Raw genomic sequence first — 25280 nt, 5'->3', positions numbered from 1 at the left:
ACATTACTTTCAATCATTAAAACATTAATATTTCCGATTTTGAAGTTGGCAGTTAAAAAGACTAATTTTTTCTATTACATAGTTACATTTAATTTAGTGAGGACAGTACCTCATTAAGTAAACGATGTAGGAATCCAACAATCGTTTTTGATTTTCCTGTTCCAGGAGGCCCCTGAATAAGACAGACCTTGGGAATTCTTGGTTGTTTGACCATTGCATATGCCATGTTAATAGCTTTCTGCTGATACTCGTTGTAATCGTCCTGCAAAGGGAAAGGGAATTGTAAAATGCAGTGCCCTAAACAATGAGCAGCCACATAGTTTAACTAACAACCCTAACACAGACCACCATGTTACGTTTTTGCTTCTGGCTTGACATTCTGATTGCTTCTGATTGGAGGGCTGTGACTAGTGGTGTTCCACAGGGATCAGTGCTGGGACCTTTGCTGTTCGTAGTATATATAAATGATTTGGATGAAAATGTAACTGGTTTGATTAGTAAGTTTACAGACGACACAAAGGTTGGTGGAATTGCGGATAGCGATGAGGACTGTCAGAGGATACAGCAGGATTTAGATCATTTGGAGACTTGGGCGGAGAGATGGCAGATGGAGTTTAATCCGGACAAATGTGAGGTAATGCATTTTGGAAGGTCTAATGCAGGTAGGGAATATACAGTGAATGATAGAACCCTCAAGAGTACTGACAGTCAGAGAGATCTAGGTGTACAGGTCCACAGGTCACTGAAAGGGGCAACACAGGTGGAGAAGGTAGTCAAGAAGGCATATGGCATGCTAGCCTTCATTGGCCTGTGCATTGAGTATAAGAATTGGCAAGTCATGTTGCAGCTGTATAAAACCTTAGTTAGGCCACACTTGAGTATAGTGTTCAATTCTGGTCGCCACACTACCAGAAGGATGTGGAGGCTTTAGATATGGTGCAGAAGAGATTTACCAGGATGTTGCCTGGTATGGAGGACATTAGCTATGAGGAGCGGTTGAATAAACTCGGTTTGTTCTCACTGGAACGACAGAGGTTGAGGGGCGACCTGATAGAGGTCGACAAAATTATGAGGGGCATAGACAGAGTGGATAGTCAGAGGCTTTTTCCCAGGGTAGAGGGGTCAATTACTAGGGGGCATAGGTTTAAGGTGCAAGGGGCAAGGCTTAGAGGAGATCGACTAGGCAAGTTTTACACAGAGGGTAGCGGGTGCCTGGAACTCGCTGCCGGAGGTGGTGGTGGAAGCAGGGACTATGGTGACATTTAAGGGGCATCTTGACAAATACATGAATAGGATGGGAATAGAGGGATACGGACCCCAGAAGTGTAGCAGATTTTAGTTTAGACGGGCAGCATGGTCGGCACAGGCTTGGAGGGCCGAAGGGCCTGTTCCTGTGCTGTACTTTTCTTTGTTCTTTGATGTTACACATTTCTTGGACAGGAGAGGCCTTGAAGGGAAGGGAAAGGGGGACATTATGTGTTGAGTACAACACATTAAAAAATTTTTTTTGAGTACCCAATTATTTGTTTTTCCAATTAAGGGCCAATCAACCTAATCTACACATCTTTGGGTTGTTGGGGTGAAACCCACGCAGATACGGGGAGAATGTGCAAACTCCACACGGACAGTGACCCAGGGCCGGGATTCGAACCCGGGTCCTCAGTGCTGTAGGTTGCAGTGCTAACCACGTGCCGCCCCGAGTACAACACATTTGATCTAAATTTGAATCAAACGCTAACTGCTGTGCAGTCCAGAAACTAAGTTTTGCATGAGTAATCCCATAGAAATTGCATGACCATACAATCGTTCTCTTTAGCCGAATGTCCATTACAATCAAATGCATCCATCAGTCTAATTTTAACTCCTGATTTTGTGACGGTGATTATTGTGCATTTTTGTTACTAACGCACGTCTCTGCAGTGACTGAGCTGACCAGAAATTAATCTGGAAAGTTCCATTCACATGACCAGAAACATTGGTTTAAAATGTTCTAATTTACATTCAACAAGTGCAACAAGCAAAATCATCACCAGACTGTAACAGGCAGTAGTTGACGCTAAAATATTGAATATATTCAAGAGGCAGCTAGATATAGCACTTGGGGAGAATGGGATCAAAGGCCGGGAGAAAGCAGGATTAAGTTATTGAGTTGGATGATCGGCCATGATCGTGATGAATGGCGGAGCAGGATCGAAGGGCCAAAAGGCCTCCACCTGCTCCTATCATCTATGTAACGTTTTAAGGCTGTAGCTTTCAGGTTTCACCACAAATTTTGATTTAAATTGGATAAAGCAATGAACATTGAAAAATTAAATGCAGCAGTGGAACAAAGTTGCAAAAATTTAGATTACGCTGTTTTTATACCAATGAAATAGTTAAATTTCTACATATATTTGCGACTCATTTCTACTTACAGCATGGCTCAACTTTGGACTCTCCACCAAATCTCGTTGAGTAAAGTATGTGAAACTGGCTGATAGAATTGGCCTGAGCAGAGGAGTCTTGGCCAGAAAAAGTAATCCTTTGAACTGCCGTATGGTGGTCACAAGGGAACCAATTACGCCACACCTTACTGGCTGGTTTTTCACTGCACTAACATTTCCTCTTGTACGGATTGAAATGTAAAGAGCTGTTTGTGAATCACGCCCTGTTCAAAAAAGGAAATCAGTTGACAGGTAGTTAGAAAAGGCAAGAAGAAAAAAAATGTTGAGGGAGGAAGTTCAACCTCAAAAACCTGTTTTCAGCCCTATAAACAGGAAACAAAGAATGTATTACAAGAACAAAAAAAGCCAAAATGATCAATGTGAAGGATGATCACTTCTGAATGAGATCATATTCCGAGCCAGTGATTTCTAGATTAGAATAGGTACAAGATGATTTAACACAAAGTTGTCATCCAACTGCGCATATGCAAGTTTTCCTGCACAAAGCATAATCACACCAATGGTCTATCAATTCTGTACTGCAGACCCATTAAAACGTTAGTCAATGATTCTGCTGTTAATTAAGGTGGTCAGAAGGAGAGAAGCAGAGTTGATGAAAATTTCTGGCTTGGGGTAAAAACAGGAAATGGCACAGATACAATCATCAATGTACTGGAAAAAGAGGCAAGAGAAGGGATCTATGACGGACTGGAACAAGAAGATTCCACATATTAAACTCAATGGAAGCTTTGAGGAGCAGCACCTTATTACACACACTGCAGCCCCCTGGCATCATCTTCGTACGAGACCAGACCATCGAACCTGTTCCAACATACCACCCATTTGCTCTCTGAGGTGTGTTTTTCTCTTTTCTCTCAAAATGCTGTGACGGCAGAGAAACAATATCTTGGCTAGATACTTCAGATGAGCATCCTAAAACTTTAACCATTTATTGCAATCATTGAGCTGATGGTCTTCAATAGTGTCAAATGACTGATTTAAAAAAAAAATTTAAAACATGAATTTGCATTCAGTGGAATGTTTTGTTGTAATTTGTTAGCATCAGGAAGGGAATGATCTTGTTGTGACAGTGGAGAGTTCCCTTACCTCTGAACCAGGTTCAAGTCCCGCTCCAGGACTTGATAGCCAAGGGAGATATATTCATAATGTGGCTAAACAAGTCAATTCACAATGCCTTCCAAAAGAAACCAATGTCAGGCGGTAAAAGTGGAAGGTATTCCTGATCACCCAAGAAACCATCGCTATCCAAGCACACGCATGTTGATATGTATGTTGCCATAATAACTCAAGACTCCTTGGAGAGTGGTTGGCTCAGTTGGCTGGATGGCCGTTGTAGATCAAATTGGTGTTAATACAAACAGGTTCGACTACTGTTTGGCTGAGATAGATTCGGAACCCGTCTCCTTGCGCTACGCCTTGGGCAGCACAGTGGTTAGCAAAATTGCTTCACAGCTCTAAGGTCCCAGGTTCGATTCCTGGCTTGGGTGACTGTCTGTGCGGAGTCTGCATGTTCTCCCCGTGTCTGCGTGGGTTTCCTCTGGTGCTCAGGTTTCCTCCCACAGTCCAAAGACGTGCAGGTTAGGTGGATTGGCCATGCTAAATTGACCTTAAGTGTCCAAAAAGGTTGGTTGGGTTTACTGGGTTACCAGGATAGGGTGGAGGTGTGGGCTTGGGTAGAGTGCTCTTTCCAAGAGCTGGTGCAGACTCGATGGGCCGAATGGCCTCCTTCTGCACTGTAAATTCTATGACCACCACTAGCAACTCACCAGCACCAGGGATGGGCAATAAATGCTAGCCTAACCAGCGATGCCCACATCCCGTAAAAATGAATTGAAAAAAACAGCAATGGAGATTGTGGTGCCATGGGTCTGACCTGTTTTTGGGCAGAGAATTGTAGCAGCAGCATCAGAAACTCCTGAGGGACTTGAACTGAACTGTCTTCCTCAACGATTTGCTGCTAAAAGGAACACTTGGCTTTTAATCTCCTACATAAAATAGAAATATTTATCTGCATTCCTACCAAACTCACCAGCTGAAACGCGTGAAGTTCTTGAGATATGGCTTATATGTGGGATTGGATTATTATCCATCATCTCGGCTTCTTCTTGCATGTAGTTATTCTGATTGTGGGGAAGCCAGAGAAACACAACATCATCCTCCTTCGGGTGCAGTTGCTTTTCAACTTCGTAGTCACGTAGAAAAACTAGATAAATAAAGAAACTGCAGTCAGCAAATATTTAATACAATATTATTAACTATACACACATCATTGACAGCATAAAAGCATTTCCCTCAGTTAGACTGAATTCAAAGTTTAAACGGCTGTCATGTGGCTATGACGAGAATTAACTCTTTGGGTTGACTTCAGACTCAAAGCAACTGGATTAACAGCATCACAATTCACCTTTCATAGGAATTCACCAAGTTTAAATTTGCCATGCGTAGTCTCCACGGCGAGCTCAAACCCCTTGAGCATGAGAATGATTCCCTCTAGTTGCTGGAGTCTTAAACCATTGCATTTACAATCCATGTCAGCTGAAATGCAGTTGTCACAACCTCAAATTATTTAATCAATCACATCAGTGATGAAACCAACTACACACACTAAAAAAAATTAAGCCACCTAATTTTGAACTCATGTGCGAACAAAACACAAAAATATTAAGTTTTCTGTTGTAATGATTTGATCACATCCTTGATCTCCTTTAGCAAAACCTGGTTTTGCAGTGAAAAAATTTAAATAACAAGAATAAGATTGAATCAAAAGACGGCTACCCCAAAATATCAATAATAAAAGTATCTTAGTTGTGGATTCAGCATACTTGTTACAAATACATGGAATCATTGAGTGGGCTAGGTTATATGACAATGGAAAACTCTCAGCTTCTTGCAAGCCAAATCTGAATCCATCCAGTTAATCATGCAATGGATCATCACTACGTAGCAGTTTTGCTTCAAACTGATGCGAAATTTGTAATATGAATTCAGAATCTGACTTAGTTTTAGAACAAAGTGGATGAAAGTTTCACATTGCTCCCGAACTGAGCTCCAATCATGGATAATAAAATGTTATTGTTATGCTTCATCATTTAACCTTGCATAGGGTGCTCTTTCCAGGAGCCGGTGCAGACTCGATGGGCCGAATGGCCTCCTTCTGCACTGTAAATTCTACCCAATGCCACAAAAAATTGCACTTGTGGAGAGGGATATCAGCTTGGGAATTTAAGTTTGGGAATATAGGCTCCATTTGTCTGCTCTCACCTTGAAATTCCGCACAGTTTATTTGACCCTCCACACGATAGTTCTTCAAAGTCAGCAAATTCTGAACCATTTTATTTGTCTGCTTGGATTCCTTCAGTTTCTGAGCTAACTGTATAAAAGGAATGCTGCAATTTAGAGTTACGATTAAAAATACTTCACTGAAATGGTCAGTCATTTTGTTTGCCAATCACAATTTACTTTATTGATATATATGGCTATAGGTACTAAACTTGTTTTAGTTAATTTCTATCCTCCACATACAGTGCAGAAATACCAATATCACTTGTGCATTATCTCCAAGTTCATTACTTTGTATTTTCCTTAATCAGGTCATAAACATATAGATTGTTAAACAACAATCCATCTCACATTATGCACTCAAAAAATGCGGAGATGTTGATTTCTGATAAACGACCTTCAGGATTAATTTTGATCTGATGTGTTATACAGTAATGTGATCTTTATTTTACACAATGTTTCTATCTGAAAGCTTACAAAATATATTTCCCTACTGCCCCACACAAATTATTTGACTGTACAATATTAGATTATTTAGTACAAATGTGGTCCTCTTTGCTCTTAATGAGATATAGATTTTCCTCTCATACAGATATCCACTTTGAGTAGCAAATTAACAGTGATTAGTCAAGGGAAGGCAAGATACTGATGTGATCTGTTTTGAGAGAGGTGGAAACTCAGCTAGACCTTGGTGTCCTCGTGCGGCAGTCACTGAAAGTAAGCACGCAGGTACAGCAGACAGGAAAGGCGGCAAATGGTATGTTGGCCTCTATAGCGAAAGTATTTGAGAATACAAACAGAGATGTTTTACTGCAATTGTACAGGGCATTGGTGAGGCCACATTGAGTGCAGTTTTGATGTCCTTACCCGAGGAAGGGTGTTCTTGCTGTGGAGGGAGTGGAGCAAAGGTTTACCAGGCTGATTCCTGGGATGGCGGGACTGCCATATGAGGAGAGACTAAATCGGTTGGGATTATACTCATTGGAGTTTGGAAGAATTGAGACGGAATCTCATAGAAACTTACAAAATTTTAACAGGATTAGACAGGGTAGATTCAGAAAGAATGTTCCCGATGGTGGGGAAGTACAAAACTAGGGGTCATAGCTTGAGGATAAGGGGTAAACCTCTTAGGACTGAGGTGAGGAGAAATTTCCACCCAGAGAGTGGTGAATCTGTGGAATTCGCTACCACAGAAAGTAGTTCAGGCCATAAAGTTGAGTTATTTCAAGAGGGAATTAGATATAGGTCATGGGGCTAAAGGGATATGGAGGGGAAGACGGGATCAGGGTATTGAACTTGATCACAATGAATGGCAGAGCAGGCTCAAAGGGCCGATTGGCCGCCTCCTACTTATATTTTCCATATTTTAAAGTTTTGTGCTCGTGGGAGGGGCAGTGAGAGGGAAGGAGGATTCCTGTTCTTGTCGAATTGACTATTGAGTGTGGAAAGTGATGCTCCTCGACGTAAAACAGCTGTCTGAAAATATGTAAGGAAACATGCAAGGACACTTGTGAGGGGTAATGGAGCAACAAGGACCAATATTGGTAAGGATTAAAATGCAGAAGGGAAGGGAAGAAATATTGACAGAGCAATCGTCTGAAACAAAGAGGAAATAAACAGGTCTGATGAATGGGGGAAAGCCCCCTTTGAACACTGTCCCTTTTTCTTGCATAATCATCTGGTCTCCAATCTCTATCACCTTTGTCGGCACATCAGCAGTAACGGCCCTACAGTGACACATGGACACCCAAGAATCTACCGTTGGTCTTCTCTCCCATATAGTATATACATATTTGCACTTGGGTGACATCATTTGTAAACTTCCACAGTTATGTTGACAACATCCAAGACGCATGCAGCCACAAGGCTGAGTTCACATTATGAATGTTGCTGTAGAATTTCTGTATTCCAAAGATAGTTCCATTCTAATCGTAGACTTAAGAAAAAGCTATGATGTGGAGATGCCGGCGTTGGACTGGGGTGAGCACAGTAAGAAGTCTTACAACACCAGGTTAAAGTCCAACAGGTTTGTTTCAAACACTAGCTTTCGGAGCACTGCTCCTTCCTCAGGTGAATGAAAAGGTTAAGAAAAAGCTGACAGCATGCCAACTGCAAGATCTTTACATTTTTTTAGCATAGGGCCATTCTTCAATTGAGCCTGTGTTGGCTATTTACCAAAGTAATCCAAAACTAGTTAGTTTAGATGGACAGCATGGTCGGTGCAGGCTTGGAGGGCCGAAGGGCCTGTTCCTGTGCTGTACTTTTCCTTGTTCGTATTCTCACTGGCCTGATCTTTCTCCATAAACCCATCTTAGCTTTTACTTTCCTGATCACATCACCCCCTTATTCAAGTTGTGGGAATGTAAAATGTCTGCATTGCAAAAATAACAGATTAAAATGCAACTGCTAATTACAGGCTCTTTGCCATGACATAGGCACGTCGGCACAGTGGTTAGCACTGCTCACTCAGTTCCAGGGACCTGGGTCTAATTCCAGCCTTGGGTGACAGTCTGTATGGAGTTTGCACTTTCTCTGTTTGGGCTTCCTCCGGGTGCTCCGGTTTCCTCCCACAGTCCAAAGATGTGCAGGTTAGGCGGATTGGCCATGCTAAATTGCCCCTTAGTGTCCAAAAGATTGTGTGTGGTTACTGGGTTATGGGGATAGGATGGAGGCATGGACTTAAGTAGGGTGCTCTTTCTAAGGGCCAGTGCAGGCTCGATAGGCTGAATGGCCATCCTCTGCACTGCAAATTCTATGATTCTATGAAGTCCATCTGAGTGTTTCTCAAAATGCTCTTACCTGCACCATGCAATCCAGATATTGTTCAAACATTTAATCCTGATCCCAACAGTCAATAATATTTCTGTCATGTTTCAATGCTGTAGAGTACAACATACTCACCTGTTCAAATAGGTTTAACATTAACAAAGGGTAAAAAGTGTGGAAATATTCCTCATATGATTGAAACCTTTCAGGCACCTCTCGTGGTGCAAATTCACAGAGGGAATCTGGCGCCCCAAACTGATCGAACGAGTCAAACATCTGATAGTTCCACTTGAGGACTGCATTGATAAGATAAGATTGGTCACGGTGTTGCTGTTCTGTCAGACCTAAATTGATATTAGGTGAAACCTGCCTGGATCTCCCAGGTGGTAGAGGTGGAAATCTGGATGTCAATGCTCTAACTGGGGTTGGAAAACTTGACTGCGTTCCAAATTTGACATCTTTGTTTAGTGTTCGAAGAACATTAGTAGTTCCCACATCCTTTGCAACAGGGGTTGGTCTTGATGTCACTGGCACAGCAAATGTCGGCAATGAAGGTTTTTGAACTTTGGAAGCTGCTCCTCCTGGACGTTTTGGGACTACCTCCAACTCTGTAGCAAGTTGAGCATTGCGTGAAGTAGTGCTAGAAGCAAAGAGTTTGGCAGTTGCAGGTCGTGAGCTTTTTAGGATAGACAGAGGTAACCCTGGCTTGACAAAAGTGTCATCTTTGGGTTCAGATAGAGCATGCTTCTTACAAAATTTATCTGAGGACACAATTACATCAGTGCAGCCTGTGTATTGGCATCTAGTCTCATTTGAGCTTGAAGGCTTTTTTCTGGAATTCTCTTCTTCTGTGGTGTCATCATCTATGGGGTCCCTCTGTGTCAACATTAAGAATTCATCATCGTCCAAGTTTTCATCTGTACTAATATCCATTTCCAAAGCATCATTTTGTGTTAAATTTAAGTCATCAATTGCGTTTATACTGGACAGCTTTTCCTTCGAGGAAGTCACGTCCATTGCTCTGCTATGCTCTTTTCCTAACGAAGTAGTAGCTGCGACACAATCATTGTTTTTTTTCCATTACACTAGATAGGTGCTTCTGACACTTTTGGACACAAGTAGCAAGAGAGACCCAGCTTTCTTCATTTGGCAGAGATCTTTTTGGTAAAGTACTTTCATCAAGTGTAGATTTACTTTTCCTCTTCTTCCCTTTACTGCCTTCTTGAAGCTTACACTGTCTTAGATACTGGAGGTCCTGAGAAACCAGCAATCTTGGATTTGTACATGTTGTTAATTTCTGTGGCGTGATCAGCTTTGCCTTCTTACAGTGCTCAATAGGCCCCATAGTTTGACCATAATTACGCAGTTTATTCAAATTGTCAAGGCTACCCTGAGAAAGGTCAAAAGCTTTACGAATTTTCTTCTTAAGGCCAAGTTTTTCAACAGTTGAAGTAGGTTCAGGACGTTTGCGTACCTTCTTCGGAGATGAGCTGTAATGGAGCTTCACTGATTTTGAAGTTGATGGAAATTCCTTTTGCACATCCCTGGCAGCGGACTTGGAAACATCAGTCAAGGATGTCAGAGAGCCTTTTCTCTCTAAATGTTTAGTTGGTTTCTTTTGTAGCAGAGTTTTCTGGTGGCAACTGTTTTGCTTATTTAGGGTGAACCTGTTTGAATCTTTCCTGGAAGTGGCTTGGGATAAGTGTTTTTCCCTTACTCCACCTTTTGATGAACCAAGTTTACTTCTATCTCCACCTTTATCAGTCCTATTTTTCACTGGTAGTACATTTTCCATGTGGGAATCTGGTGATTTCTTTGTCGGTGCGAGCTTCCGCTTACTTTTACCAGACCTAATGAGGGATCTGAGGCGATTTGAATCGATCATTTTTTTACTGCAGATTTCTTTTTCATTTTTATGCTTTGAGGAAGTATCAGAAATAAACCCAGGACGTGAAACAGTGCTGCTGCCAACTGAAACATCTTCATCTGTAGAGCTGGACGAAGAAATAAACCATTTCATCCCAAGTGTGAACTGTTTTTCAGTGTCCGGATCACTCACTGCTATTTCTGTGTGTCCTATCTTCAAATGTGCTTCAGCCTCCTCAGCCACCTTTTCAATTAATTCATCAGACACATAATCTGTATCATAGCCCCATTCATTAAGCATAGTGTTAACTTCTATTTCATCACTGTTGGGCTGCACGCAAAACTCAACACGTCCCGTCTTTTCTTTGTCAACTTGCCTCTTCTGTGGCCAAGTATCTTGCCAAACAGAATATACCTGTTCTTCACTTTCAAATTCAAAGAACTGTGAATCATTTTCCTCAAAGGCAGGGGGAGATTTATTGTGTGTAGGCATTTCTTGCAGCCAAGGCTTATTTTGCTCAATTGCGCCAGAAACATCCTGTACTAAGGTAGCAGTGTCTTTTATTCCTGCTTCAGATTTGTGAACTACCAATATGTTTGTAGTTTCTTTTGAAGATTCTGAATGGGGGATAGTGGCAACTTCTGCATTCTTGACAACGGTGGGCCCTTCCAAAGATGAGTCAGATTCACATTTTTTTTTATTGTGAATGGAACCACACAACTGTACTTGACAGGCAACTTTTCCTTTTTTATCAATCTCAGATTGTGATAATTCTCGGGGGAAATCACTGAATAAATTAGCACTTGCAACAGAAGCAGCTAGTAGGGGCTTAACAAGGTCGTGATCTACATTGGAGTCATTTGCATTCATCTCTGAAGTTAGTGAACTCCGTTTCTTCAGTTTTACCCGCAATTCACTGAATGGGATATCATCATCACTCTCACTGCTGTTGCTCCAACAGTGAAAAAGGTTCGATAGACGAGGAGATTGGGATGCATTGCCAGACGCACTATCCACTGATGACAATGGAGAAAGAAAATGACCGGAACTTTGTGGCTTTTCTCTTTTGTCAAAAAGTGGAGACAATGTAGCTGTCTGAGGGTGGGAAGAGAGCAAATTGTTTGCATTGTTGTCATTCATCTTTTTTCTGCTGAAAGTGAGATTCTGTCTAGTATCGCTACTGGTCATGTTATCAAGTTGCCGGTCAACTCCTGTATCAGGTAACTTCTCAAATGACTTTCCTTTACGAGGGGAACTATTACTTCCTTTCACCATCTTTTCCTCAAGATTAATTGCTTGCATTTTTACTTTCAGATTGAACAGTTTGTTTGGATCAATCTTAAACTTACTTGGCCCAGGGTTGACCGATTCCACTTTTGTAGGCAAATCACAGTCAGTTGCTATAGCGTCACAAGTTGAAGGGACTGGAGATTGAACATGTTGGTCTTTTTCAGTGGCGACTGCTTCAGGCTTTGTTGTGCCCTTGCTCATAGATTCCTGAAATTCTAATAACATAGACTTTTTCCATTTTTCTTTACGAGGAACACTGCGAGTGACTTCAAGAGTCTCAGCTGGCAAATTATCTTTGTGCAAAGGGCTTGCAGCAAGATCCACTTTGGAACTGGATTCATGAGTGGGTGTAGCAGTTTGTTGTAAAGTATGTACGTGTCTGTTCTGTGGGTCCCCCACAGTGACATTTTCCAAAGAACGACAAGGAGAGGGAGGAGGGGAGATTTCTACTATGGTCACCCTTGTATGTAGTAATTCCTGTTCATTATTTGTCTCAAAAACATCATCATCAATTATGTGTCTATTATGGAAGGTATTATCATCGTACAAGGTAAACTGAGCCTTAAATGGGAGGACTGGTTCTGCAAATGATTCTTTAGCTCTGCGTTCCAGAGTCTTGCAATCAACTATTTTTTCTTGATTTAGGATAGCTTGTTGAATAGCTGAGCTTTTGCTCTCTAGTTGTAACACTGAAGGAGACGGTGGTCCGGGGCCACTGTTATAATATTCAGGCATTTTCCCCCACTCCCCCGGCTCTTCTTGTTCGGATTTAATTGAAGGAAGCTTCAATTCACTTCCTCTTCCATCTGTGCTGCTTAGCTGTTTCACGTCAGAGATTTTGTTTTTTGCACTTTTAACCAATTGTGTTAAACAGGACTGTAATTCCTGCTGTTCCTTGGGACTTAACTGCCAGCCAAGGATAAAGGTACTTCGCAGTTGTCGATTTAGTTTGTCAAGGAATTGTTGGAACATGTTTCTTTGCTGAGATTGACATCCCTCTCTCAGAAAACTACGAATTAACTGAACACAGGCTTGCTGGACTGAGCTAGTGATAGAGGAACATGCCGCAGAGGACCCTGCAGCAAGCGTGGTTGACGTGACCTTGGCATTACTGGCTGCTGTTGCTTTCTCACTGTTTTGGTTGAAAACTCTGGCGGGAAGAGTGGCACATTTCACCAAAGCTTCCACCCACCTCTGTGAGCTGTACCACAGCAAATGGAAATTGTTTTTATTTCTATGGAGTTCAATGATGGATACCAAGATAAGGATGAAAAACTCTGACACTTTATCACAGAAATCCACTTTCCGATTCAATATATCCTTTATCTCAGAGTAGATATGATAAACAACTTCCCCAATGTAGGCTATGCCAAGATCCTTTAGGTCCATGACAGAATTAACAAAGGGGATGAACCACAGAAATGTACTGTTGTGTACACGCATATCTTGTCCGATGTCACACTGAAGTACATTTACAAGACTTTGCAGTTCATCATACATATTTGGGTAGTAATCCGGGCAAATTGCATTTCGCCAGCCAGCATCCTATAAAAAGCAACAGAGATGAAGTAAATTTACATTTAAATGTATTAGGATTATGGCACATTTATAACAGTTACTCTAAAAAATACAAGAGGCTGCTGCGGCTGCCTCTTTTCAGCCTGTTCTGACAATGGCTGATCTACCGTAACTCCACCTTCCTGTATTGTTCCTATATCCCGTTAGTCATTCACTTTGCAAAATCTAATCATTCTCTGACTTGGAACACTGAATAATGAGAATCCTAATCCCCTTGGGTGGGGTGGGGAGCGGGATTCCAAAAATCAACAATTCTTTATATGACAATATTTGGACCTTCGACGCATTGCTTTTCACAAAGCTGAAAATTATAATAAAATTTAATAATGCAACTTTGGAACAGCACCTCCTAAATATCTGGCACGGTAACACAATGGTTAGCACTATTGCTTTACCGTGCCAGGGACCCGGGTTCGATTCCTGGCTTGGGCCACTGTGCGGAGTCTGCACGTTCTTCCCATGTCTGCGTGGGTGTCCACTGGTTTCCTCCCGCAAGTCCCGAAGGACATGCTCATTAGATGAATTGAACATTCTGAATTCTCCCTCTGTGTACCCGAACAGGCGCCGGATGTGGCAATTAGGAGATAGTCACAGTTACTTCATTGCAGTGTTAATGTAAGCCTACATGTGACAATAATAAATATTATTATTGCAACTCTCTCAAATTCCTACATTAATCATGCTTCAGGTCTCCAAGTGTGAATGTTAATTTACTGCATATTTTGGCCAAATGAGAAGCAATGTTGTGCTGCAGATCAATGCCATGCCAGTTTCCACAGGATAAAAAGTGAAAATGGAAACGAGTTGCTCCTAATAATTTCTCCTTTTTCAAATTTTCTCCCAGATTTACACCCAACAATAAACAGTAACGAATGTACTGTCAACCCCATATCAATAACAACGATTCCATCCTCCCACCCAACCCCAAACATTAGCCCGCATGTTCACATAAACAAATGACAAAAAGGAAGCAGGAATCACCCATAGTCACCATTAACACATACAGTTCCTCTCGCCCCAACCTTCCCAGCACCGCCCCTAATTTTCGATGTGATCCAAATCTCGAAAGTGCATAATGAATAACACTCATGAATTGTAGAACCCCAGTATCCTTCCCCTCAGTTCAAATTTGACCTTTTCAAGCGTTAAGAATTCCAGCAGGTTCCCCCCCGTTCCTTCAGTCGGAGCTCTGCTCTCGAGTTCTAGTCTCTCCTACTAATGAAAGCATGTTCTTCATATCCACTCTATCTAGGCCTTTCAGTGTCATAGAACATAAAACAGTACAGCACAGAACAGGCCCTTCGGCCCTCGATGTTGTGCCGAGCAATGATCACCCTACTCAAACCCACGTATCCACCCTATACCCGTAACCCAATAACCCCCCCAACCATACTTTTTAGGACACTACGGGCAATTTAGCATGGCCAATCCACCTAACCAGCACATCTTTGGACTGTGGGAGGAAACCGGAGCACCCGGAGGAAACCCACGCACACACAGGGAGGACGTGCAGACTCCGCACAGACAGTGACCCAGCCGGGAACCGAACCTGGGACCCTGGAGCTGTGAAGCATTTATGCTAACCACCATGCTGCCCTTTTTTTTTTTTTTAACCAATTATCCTGTAAGTTTCAATGAGATCTCCCCTCATTCTTCCAATCGGTCCTCACATGACAAGCCCTTTCATTCCTGGGATCATTCGTGTGAACCTCCTCTGGACCTCCTCAAAGGCCAGCACACCCTTCCTTAGATATGGGGCCCAAAACTGCTCATAATATTCTCAATGGGGTCTGACCAGAGCCTCATACAGCCTCAGAAGTACATCCTTGCTCTTGCACTCTAGCCTGCTCGAAATTAATGGCAACATTGCATTTGCCTTCTTAACTTCCAACTGAACCTGCATGTTAACTGTAAGAGAATCCTGAACTAGGACTCTCAAGTCCCTTTGTGCTTCAGATTTCCAAAGCCTTTCCTCATTTAGAAAATAATCTATGCCTCTATTTTTCCTTCCATAACCTCATACATTTCCACATTGTATTCCATCTGTCACTACTTTGCCTACTCTCCCAGCCTATCCAAGTCCTTCTGCAGCTCCCGGCTTCCTCAACACTACTAGACCCTCTACATATTTTTGTATCATCTGCAAACTTAGCAACATTGCCCTCAATTCCTTCTTCAAGATTGTTAATCTGTATCATGAAATTTTGTAGTCCCAACACTGACCCCTGCGGAACACCACTAGTCACCGACTGCAATCCTGAAAAATAGCTCTTCATCCCAAGTTTCATTCATTTCAAGTCTCTGCCTTCTGCCAGTCAACTAATCCTCTATCTAGTCCCTTACCCTAAAACCATGAACTTTTATCTTATTTAGCAGCCTTGTCAGTACCTTGTCAAAGCCTTCTGAAAATCCAACTCAATCACGTCCATTTGTTCTCCTTTGACTAACTTCCTCGTTACCTCCTCAAAGAATTCTAACAGACGTGTCAGGCATGATCTTCCCCCAGACAAAACCGTGCTGTCTCAGTCCTATTTTACCATGCACTTCCAAGTTTTTTTGCAATCTCACCCTTCATAATACTCTCAAATCTTACCAACAACCAAAATCAGGCTAACCAGCCTATAATTTCCTATCTTCTGCCTTCTTAAACAGGGGTGTTACATTATCATTTTCCAGTCCTCTGGGACCCTCCTCAACTCCAGTGACTCCTGGAAGATCACCACTAATGCTTCCACAATCTCCTCAGCTATTCCCTCAGGGCCCTGGGATGTAGTCCATCTCGTCCAGGTGATTTATCCACCTTCAGGTCTTTCAGCTTCCCCAGCAACTTCTCCTTAGTGATGGCCACTACACTCACCTCTGCCCCGACTCTCTTGAAGTTCTGGCATGCCACTAGTTTCTTCCACCATGAAGACTGATGCAAAGTACATATTCAGTTCATCTGCCATATCTTTGTTCACCATTACTACCTCCAGCTTCATTTTCCAGTGGTCCGATGTTCATTCTTGCCTCTCTTACCTTTTATAAATAGAAAAGAACTCTTGCAATCCTCTTTTATATTACTAGCTAGCTTACACTCATATTTCATATTCGCCTCCCCTTATTGCTTTTTTAGTTGTCCAATGCTTGCATTTAAAGACGTCACAATCCTCTGGCTTCCCACCCATCCTCACCATTGTATGCTTTTCCCTTTGCTTTTATGCTGTCCCTGACTTCCCTTGTCGGCCATCCTTCCTTGTGTGGCGACCACACCTGCATACAGTACTCTAGTAGTGGCCTAACAAGCATTTTCTACAGCTCCATCTTAATGGAGGCATATGGGATACTTGCCTTTATTAGCCAAGGCATAGAATACAAGGAGCATGGGGGTTCTTCTATTCTATGTCTTGGCTAATAAAGGCAAGTACCCCATATCCCTTCTTAACCACCTAATAGCTACCTGTCCTGCTGCCTTCAGAGATCTATGGCATGCACCTCAAGGTCCCTCTGTACTTCCTAGTGTCTTACTATTCACCGTGTATTCTCGTGCCTTGCTAGTCCTCCCAAAATGTGTCACCTCATACTTTTCAGGGTTAAATTCCATTTGTCACTGTTACAGCCCGTAAGAAGGTCTCCCCTCTGAATGGAGGAGCCGGTGGGTAATTTTGTTTTTGATAAACAATTTTGTTAGGACATTTTGGCATAGTAATAAAACACTGTGCAAAGAACAATCAATACAGTGCGAGAAAACCAGCTCCCCTCCTACAAGGACCAGCCTACTACCCCCTAATCTACGTTGCCCTAACCCCCCCCGCTGACGATTAATTTTCCGCAAAGAAGTTGATAAATGGTTGCCACCTCTGAGCGAACCCTGACAGTGACCCTCTCAAAGCAAACTTAATTTTCTCCAGAACGAGAAAGCTCGCCTTATCCGATAGCCAGGCCTCCGACTTCGGGAGTTTTGAGTCCCTCCATGCCAACAGAATTCGTCGCCGGGCTACCAGGGAAGCAAAGGCCAAAACATCAACCTCTCTCTCCTCATGGACTCCTGGGTCTCAGAAACCCCATAAATAGCCACCTCTGGAATCATCACCACACTTGTTTTCAGTACCTGGGACATAATGTCTGCAAATCCCCGGCAGAACCCTGAGTTTTGGACATGCCCAGAACATGTGGACATGGTTTGCTGATCCTCCCTAACATCTGGTGCACCTGTCCTCCAATCCAAAAAATGTACTCATCTGGGCCACTGTCATGTGGGCCCGGTGGAAGACCTTGAATTGAATCAGGCTGAGCCGAGCACATGTTGTGGTCGCGTTTACTCTACTCAACGTCTCCACCCATAAGCCCTCTTCCATCTCACCCCCGAGCTCCTCTTCCCACTTAAGCTTCAGCTCCTCTATCTGCGTCTCCTCTGCTCCCAGTTCTTTATATATGTCGAGACCCTCCCCTCCCCCACCCATCCACTGGACCTGGATCCCCAAGTGGCAGGCGTGGGAAGGATGGAATCTGTCTGCGTAGAAAGTCCCGCAGCTGCAAGTACCTGAACTCATTCCCTCTCGCCAGCCCAAATTTGTCCTCTAATGCCCTCGTGCTCTGGAAGCTCCCTTCCAAGAACAAATCCCCCATCCTCTCAATCCCAGCCCTCCGCCATGCTCGGAACCCACCATCCATATTCCCTGGGGCAAACCGGTGATTGTCGCAGATTGGGGAGCAAACGGATGCTCTCGCTTTCCCCACGTGCCTTCTCCATTGACCCCAGATCCGCAAAGTCACCACCACTATAGGGCTGGTGGAGTACTGTACCGGCGGGAGCGGCAGGGGCACCCTAACCAGGGATGCCAAGCTAGTGCCCCTGCACGAAGCGGCCTCCATTCGCCCCCAAAACGACCCTGCATCACCCATCCACTTCCTTGTCATAGCTATGTTGGCCGCCCAGTAGTAGTTACTAAAGTTTGGCAGCGCCAGACCCCTTCTCCTCGATTCCTCTCGAGCATTAATCTCACACGTGGGGACTTTCCCACCCACACAAATCCCATAATAATTTTATTAACCTTCTTGAAAAAAGACCACGGAATGAAAATGGGGAGACACAAAGACGAACAGGAATCTTGGGAGGATTGTCATTTTAACCGTCTGCACTCTCCGTGCTAGTGTCAGTGGGAGCGCATCCCACCTCCGGAACTCAGCCCTCATTTGCTCCACCAACTGAGATCAAGTTCAACTTGTGCAGACGGCCTCAGTCCCACGCCACCTGTATCCCTAAGTATCTAAAACTGTCCCCTACTAGCCTGAAGGGCAGCCCCTTCAACCGACACTCCTGGCCCCTCGCCTGGACCACAAACAACTCATTATTTTCCATGTTCAGTTTGTACGGCCAAATTCCTTCAGAATTCCCAAGATTTCATCCATCACAGCCACTGGATCCATGATGTATAAGAGCAGGTCGTCAGCGTACAATGACCCCCCCCCCCCCCCCCCCCCCCCCCCCTTACCAGCCCCTTCCACTCCCTAGAAGCTCTCAGGGCATTTGCCAGCGGCTCTAATGCTAACGCAAACAGCAGTGGGGAGAGAGGACACTTCTGCCTTGTCCCTCGGTACAGTCTAAAATAGTCAGATGTCGTCCTGTTCATCCTCAAACTCGCCTCCGGAGCCTGGTGCAACAGTCTGACCCAGTCGATAAAGCCTTCCCCGAACCCAAATCGTCCCAACACCTCCCATAAATAGTTCCCACTCAACCCGGTCAAAAGCCTTCTCGGGATCTATTGCCACAACTACCTCTGCCTCCCTACTCTCCGGGAGCATCATGAGCCTTCAGCAGCAGCCTTCTTAGGTTGGCCACCAGCTGCCTGCCCTTGACGAACCCGGTTTGATCTTCCATCATGACGTCTGGCACACAGTCCTCAATCCTAGCAGCATAGAGCTTGGCCAGTATTTTAGCATCTACGTTGAGCAGAGAGATCGGCCGATAGAACCCACATGCCTCCGGGTCTGTGCCCCGTTTCAATATCAGGGAGATGGTGGCCTGTGACACAGTCGGGGGTAGCACCCCTCTGTCTCTTGCCTCATTGAAAACCCTAACTAGCACCGGCCCCACTATCTCGGAGAACGTTTTGTAAAACTCCACTGGATACTCTTCCGGCCCCAGGGATTTAACCGATTGCATGGCACTCAAGCCCAATATTTCTTCGGTCCTGATCGGGGCCCCCAACTCGTTTATTAATCCCCTGCCCACTTTTGGGAAGGTCAGTCCATCCAGAAAGCGCCTCATCGCCTCCAGCCCAGGAGGGGGTTCCTAGCTGTAAAGCTTACTATAGAAGTCCCTGAACACCTTGTTCAGCCCTGCCGGGTCCCCTATCAAGTACCTTCCCCATTTCCCTGGCCGCCTCCCTCTTCCTCAGTTGCTGTGCCAGCATTCTTTCTCCCCGTGCTCATAAATCGCACCCCTCGCCTTCCTCAGCTGCTCCACAGCCATAGCTGTGGAGAACACCCCAAACTCAGTCTGTAGCCTTCGTCGTTCCCTTAATAGCTCTGTCCTTGGGGTCTCCGCATATCTCCTGTCTATCTGTAAGATCTCCATTACCAGTCGATCCGTTTCTGCCCTATCCATCCTGTCCCTATGTGCTCTAATCAAAATCAGCTCCCCTCTCACCACCGCCTTCAGCGCTTCCCAGAGCACCGCCGCTGAGACTTTCCCTGTGTCATTGACCCTGCAGGTAGTTTTGCATTCATTTCCTCACCCTCTCACACATCGTCTCGCCCGCCAACAAACCGACCTGTAGCCTCCATTGAGGGTGCTGAAAACTTTCCTTGCAAACCTGCAGATCAACCTAGTGCGGGACATGGCCCGAAATAGCGATCGCCAAATATTCTACGTCTGTCAACCCCGCCAGCAAATCCCTGCTCATGATGAAAAAATCAATTTGGGAATACACCTTATGGACATGTGAATAGAACGAAAACATCCTCCCCATCGGCCGACTAGCCCTCCATGGATCAGCCCTCCTCATTTGCTCCATGAACCCCCACAATTCTTTTGCCATTGCCTGCATCTTACCCGTTTTTGAACACGACCAGTCTAGACCGGGGTGAAGGACGGTGTTAAAATCCCCTCCCATAATCAGCCTGTGCGAGTCCAGGTCAGGTATCTTCCCCAGCAGTCTCTTAATAAAATCCACATCATCCCAGTTTGGGGCATTTACAGTGACCAAATCCCCTCAAGCTTGCCACTCACCATGACAAATCTGCCTTCCCCCATCCGAGATTGTGCTGTCCACCTCGAATTGCACCTGTTTGTTGACCAAAATCGCGACCCCCCTGGTTTTAGCGTCCAGCCCCGAGTGGAAGACCTGGCTGATCCAGCCCTTCCTCAGTCTGACCTGGACAGCCTGCTTTCAGATGGGTCTCCTGAAGCATTATCACGTCCGCTTTAAGCGCCCTCAGATGCTCGAACACACGCGCCCTCTTTACCGACCCGTTTAACCCTCTAACGTTCCAGGTGATCAGCCTGGTTGAGGGGCACCGTGCCACCCCCGCCTCCGCCCATCAACCATCTCCTTTCTTGGGGCCACCCCCAGCCCCTGGCCCGCCTCCTGGTAGCCCCCACCTCCGACCTTCTCCATGTTCCCGAACCCAAGTCCCTCCCTCATCAAATCAACTACCCCTTCCTCCCCCCCCCCCCCGTTTCAACGCGGTAAAGCCCTCTTGAATGACCTGCAGCGGGGTCCGGACATCGGCCATATTGTCCTCAGCACCAGCTTCTACACTGCCCTTGTTTGCCCACTTCTTCAGCTGTTTGTGATTCTTTCTGCTTTTTAATTCCATATACCTATGTCTGGAGTCAGTACCTGAGTGCCTATGCCTTCAGATCCAGCGCTCAAAAATACAAAAAAGTCGGTGAAAATGGTCCGAAAGTCCGACTGGATCGAGAGCCACCATATAGAACATAGAACAGTACAGCACAGAACAGGCCCTTAGGCCCTCGATGTTGTGCCGAGCAATGATCACCCTACCCAAACCCACGCATCCACCCTATACCCGTAACCCAACAACTCCCCCCCCTTAACCTTACTATTAGGACACTACGGGCAATTTAGCATGGCAAATCCACCTAACCCGCACATATTTGGACTGTGGGAGGAAACCGGAGCACCCGGAGGAAACCCACGCACACACGGGGAGGACGTGCAGACTCCACACAGACAGTGACCCAGCCGGGAATCGAACCTGGGACCCTGGAGCTGTGAAGCATTTATGCTAACCACCATGCTACCGCGCTGCCCATATGTGCGACTTACTCCTCCGTAGTCGCCACCGGAAGTCCCCCCCCCACCCAAAGGTAATTATTTTAATAACAATAATAATCTTTATTGTCACAAGTAGACTTACATTAACACTGCAATGAAGTTACTGTGAAAAGCCCCAAGTCGCCATATTCCGAGGCCTTTTTGGGTACACTGAGGGAGAATTCAGAATGTCCAAATTACCGAACAGCACGTCTTCCACTCTCCAAGGATTACATCCTGCCGGAGGAGCAACCACCTTTCGTGTTGGATGGCCAAGGCTCGAGAGCTGCCAGCCCTCAGTTTAAGACAGTAGCATTGGGAGCCCACCCACCCTTTTATTTAGACATTGGGTTTGGAGAGAACCAATTGAAGGCTGGTTCCAGAAAAGAGTTCCTCCAGTCCGGCTCCAGGCACCTGTGGTTTCTGATCCCCATTTAGTCCCAACATTAGGGTCTCAAAGCCTGCAGGGCAAATGCTGCCCGATGTTATTCTACAGGAGGGTATAGTACCTTGTTTTTTTTCTTCGAGTTGTAGTCATAAACAATCTGGCTGCATGAAACCATGTCATCGTCATCATCCAGATCACACTTTATCTTTGCATTATTTCTAAAAACAAATTTTAGTTATTAAGGTTAAACTACATAAAATTGTGGAAGTTGTTTACATTTAAAAACATGACTTCAGAACAGCAGCTTCTAAAATGTGAATTTTCAACCAATGATGTGCTGTGAATCATCACCCAGTTATTAACACTCGTTTTTCAAAAAACCTTACAGCCAGAGAGAGAAAGCTTGCACCTCGTCGGTCTAGATTGCATTTCCACAAATAAGTCAGTTAACGTGCATTTGTCACCTGCACTGCAGAAAAGTTGTATTTTTGTCACCCAGGGAACTTTGACCAAACAGCATTTATTGTCCATTCATAGTTGCACTGAGAAACTGATGTTGGGCTGCAGTGGTCTGATGCTCACATGATTATGCTGGATGAGCTTCAGGATTTTGTCTCAGTTGCAACAAAGGATTTGCAGTATGTACTCAATACGTACAAGAGAGGAACTTTTAGGTGTTCCAATGATGTTGCATTTATCATCAGATGGGTGCTGTCAAGCATGGAAAGTCCTATCAGACACCCCTAAAAGCAGCACCTTGCTCGCACATGGAGTGTGGAGAGAGTGAGAACTGAGACCAATGGCATGGTACCAATCAAGTGAACATTGTCTTGGATGATGTTCAGCTTCAGTGCCGCCAATCAAGTTAATGGTTAACCACACTCTCACCTTACATCTAATCTCGTATTATCTACAGCCATTTCCCACTCATTAGAGCTATAGGGAGACATGAATAAAAGGCAAGAAAAAACATCCTTCCAGCCCATCCTGATCAGTCACACAATCGTCTAGGATGGGCGAAAAACCAAAGTCCCAACTAAAACTTTATGCCCTGGTCCCCAATTCCTCTCCAGACGCTCACTCAGGCTGAACGCAAAATATGTGAAACCATGGATGTTTCATTTGACCATTATACGCTGTTTCAAATCCTGCACCCTCTCCTTCTGAATCACCTATTTCCATCTCTGCATTGTCTTCTCCAAGTCACCTCCATACCCAACTTTTTCTACACTCTTCTCACTTGCCTCTTAGGTGTTGCCTTGCACAATCGTCATTTTATCTAAAACTCCGCTGCATGCAATCTATCCAGCACAAAGCCCTTAACACCACATCCTCTTCAACCTCCATCACCTAATATTTGCAATTCAGGGTTTGCTGCAACTTCATCCACTCACTTATTGCTGCAATGGCAGTGCACACCGTTGTTCTTCAGACTCTAGCATTCTATTTCCCTGCTTCTTCTACCCAACTTTCAACATCAAAACAACCAGTTACTTTTGGCTGCACATTCTGGAGTGTTTTCACAAAATCTTCCACGGCACTACAGCTTACCACTCCGACAGAAACCCCCTCAAAATCTCCATCTTTCAGCACGCTTTGGTCAGATTCCCTAACTTATCTACTGTGATGCACTTTGGACATTTTAACATGTTGCAGGCACAATTTAAATGCAAGCAGTTATTATTTAATATTTTAACTCCTGAAATAATGTATTATTCTCAATTTTATTCATACAGATAATCCAAGAGCACCATATTACGTTGAATATACTGTACAAACTGAGCAAATAATATTAAAAACCGGTTTTATATTTACTTTGACCAAATTCACACTGTAGTAAATCAAAGTGACAGCCCTGTTATCACTATAGGCAACATTAAACATCTCTACTTCCTCTTTCTTTCAAATCTCCTTTCCCATCATGATCAACTTACCAACCTTGTATTCCGAATTTTGTCAATCTCGTTGTTGTAACTCTGGCTTCTGATAATGGTCTGGAATGCCTCTGTGGGGTCAATGAGCTGGCCCCAGACTTTTGATCCAAGTCGATCAAGGATTATCATGAAGCACTGCAGAGCTGGCCAGAATGGATCAGAAACATCATCTATAATACAAATCATCACAGAGAAATCAGTCTAAAATTCCAACATTCCAACTTTTGATGGTTTAAAACAATTTACTCACGGTTCCCAAATTCACAAAAAATGTGCTTGATCGAAAACAATTAAAACCCATTCAGTGGCAATTTACAGACTTCAGCAAAAAGAAATATTAGTTTGATAGCAGACAATAATGAAGCTTTAACAGCCTAAGTAATTGATTTTGCAACAAAGGTGGGATGGGCAATTGCTTCCTCCTGTAGTGTAGCTGTTACGTCCAAGATATATTAGTCTGGATTTACTGACTGTAAGGTTGATTGTTTTGACAGATTTTTTAGCAACACTAATAAGAAAATCTAGACCATTATTACCATTTAATTTTGTAGATAGATTGAAAATCCTCAGTGATCTTGGTCAAGATATTACACGGTTGTCAGTAATTTAAAGCTAGGGCACGCTTAGCCAGAACAAAACTTGCATTAATAATGTTTGACATCAAAGCTAGGATAAGTTCATTTCCTGAGAAGAAAGGTACTGAAGCATTATAGTTCAAAATGATCTGATTTTAAAACGAAAAGAGGTGTGACAGGCTTTTCTGGGTATGATGAACAGATACCACGAAAAGCTAAAAATATCCAGGCCCTTATTTAAAAAGCAACAATTCTTCTAACATGTTTAGATTTTTTTTTTAAATCTCCAAACTAACTAGAAGCATTAATTTTGCCCTCAACACTGACAAAGGGGTTGCTGGTAACAGGAATGTCCATAACTGCACTAGCTTCAACCACAAATTTAGGATTGTGTTGATGTTTTGAATTAGATTATCCTTTTTAAAACAAAAAAGTAAATTATGTCACTATTTTTTCTAGTTAGTTTTGCTTCTGCTAATGCAGCATGATATCTGATTAAATTACATTGCAAAAGCGGCATTATTCTCAATTTCATATGCATACATATAACACAGGAGCACCAGTTTATGTTGAAAATACTGTATAAATTATATTAAGTCTATTTTATATTTTGACCAAAATGTCATAGTAAGTCAAAGTGAAAGCGCCGTTATCGCTACAGGAAACAGCATTAACTACGTCCACTTCCTTTTCCCTTCAAAGCACGTTTTTTGATTCAGTGGTTTTTCTAATTGAAGCTACTTTTGAAACAAAATTTCTCCCACTGCACCTCAAGACACTGTAAATGTGAAGTTTGGTCAGATCATTTAGAAGTATTAAAATTAATACAAGCAGATAAATAAACTGAGATTTTATTTGCTTAGAATGCCCCAAAATAAAATATGGGTTAATCCTT

The 25280-nt window shown here is 43.7% G+C and overlaps 1 protein-coding gene across 1 annotated transcript in view; it reads right to left on the bottom strand.

The window, feature by feature from the left end:
* The window catches only part of LOC119955456 (probable helicase senataxin), a 140057-nt gene that overhangs the window by 26954 nt on the left and 87823 nt on the right, over positions 1 to 25280 (bottom strand). Inside the window, 8 exon segments of the mRNA XM_038781647.1 lie at positions 110 to 262; positions 2415 to 2647; positions 4474 to 4647; positions 5706 to 5814; positions 8625 to 9558; positions 9560 to 13191; positions 21998 to 22094; positions 23815 to 23980. Coding sequence (XP_038637575.1) covers positions 110 to 262; positions 2415 to 2647; positions 4474 to 4647; positions 5706 to 5814; positions 8625 to 9558; positions 9560 to 13191; positions 21998 to 22094; positions 23815 to 23980 — 5498 coding nt within the window.

This window comes from Scyliorhinus canicula, chromosome 21 (assembly GCF_902713615.1).
Source record: "Scyliorhinus canicula chromosome 21, sScyCan1.1, whole genome shotgun sequence".
Taxonomy (NCBI): domain Eukaryota; kingdom Metazoa; phylum Chordata; class Chondrichthyes; order Carcharhiniformes; family Scyliorhinidae; genus Scyliorhinus; species Scyliorhinus canicula.
Note: the sequence above shows the minus strand (reverse complement) of the source record. Positions and strands in the feature narration are given on the sequence as shown.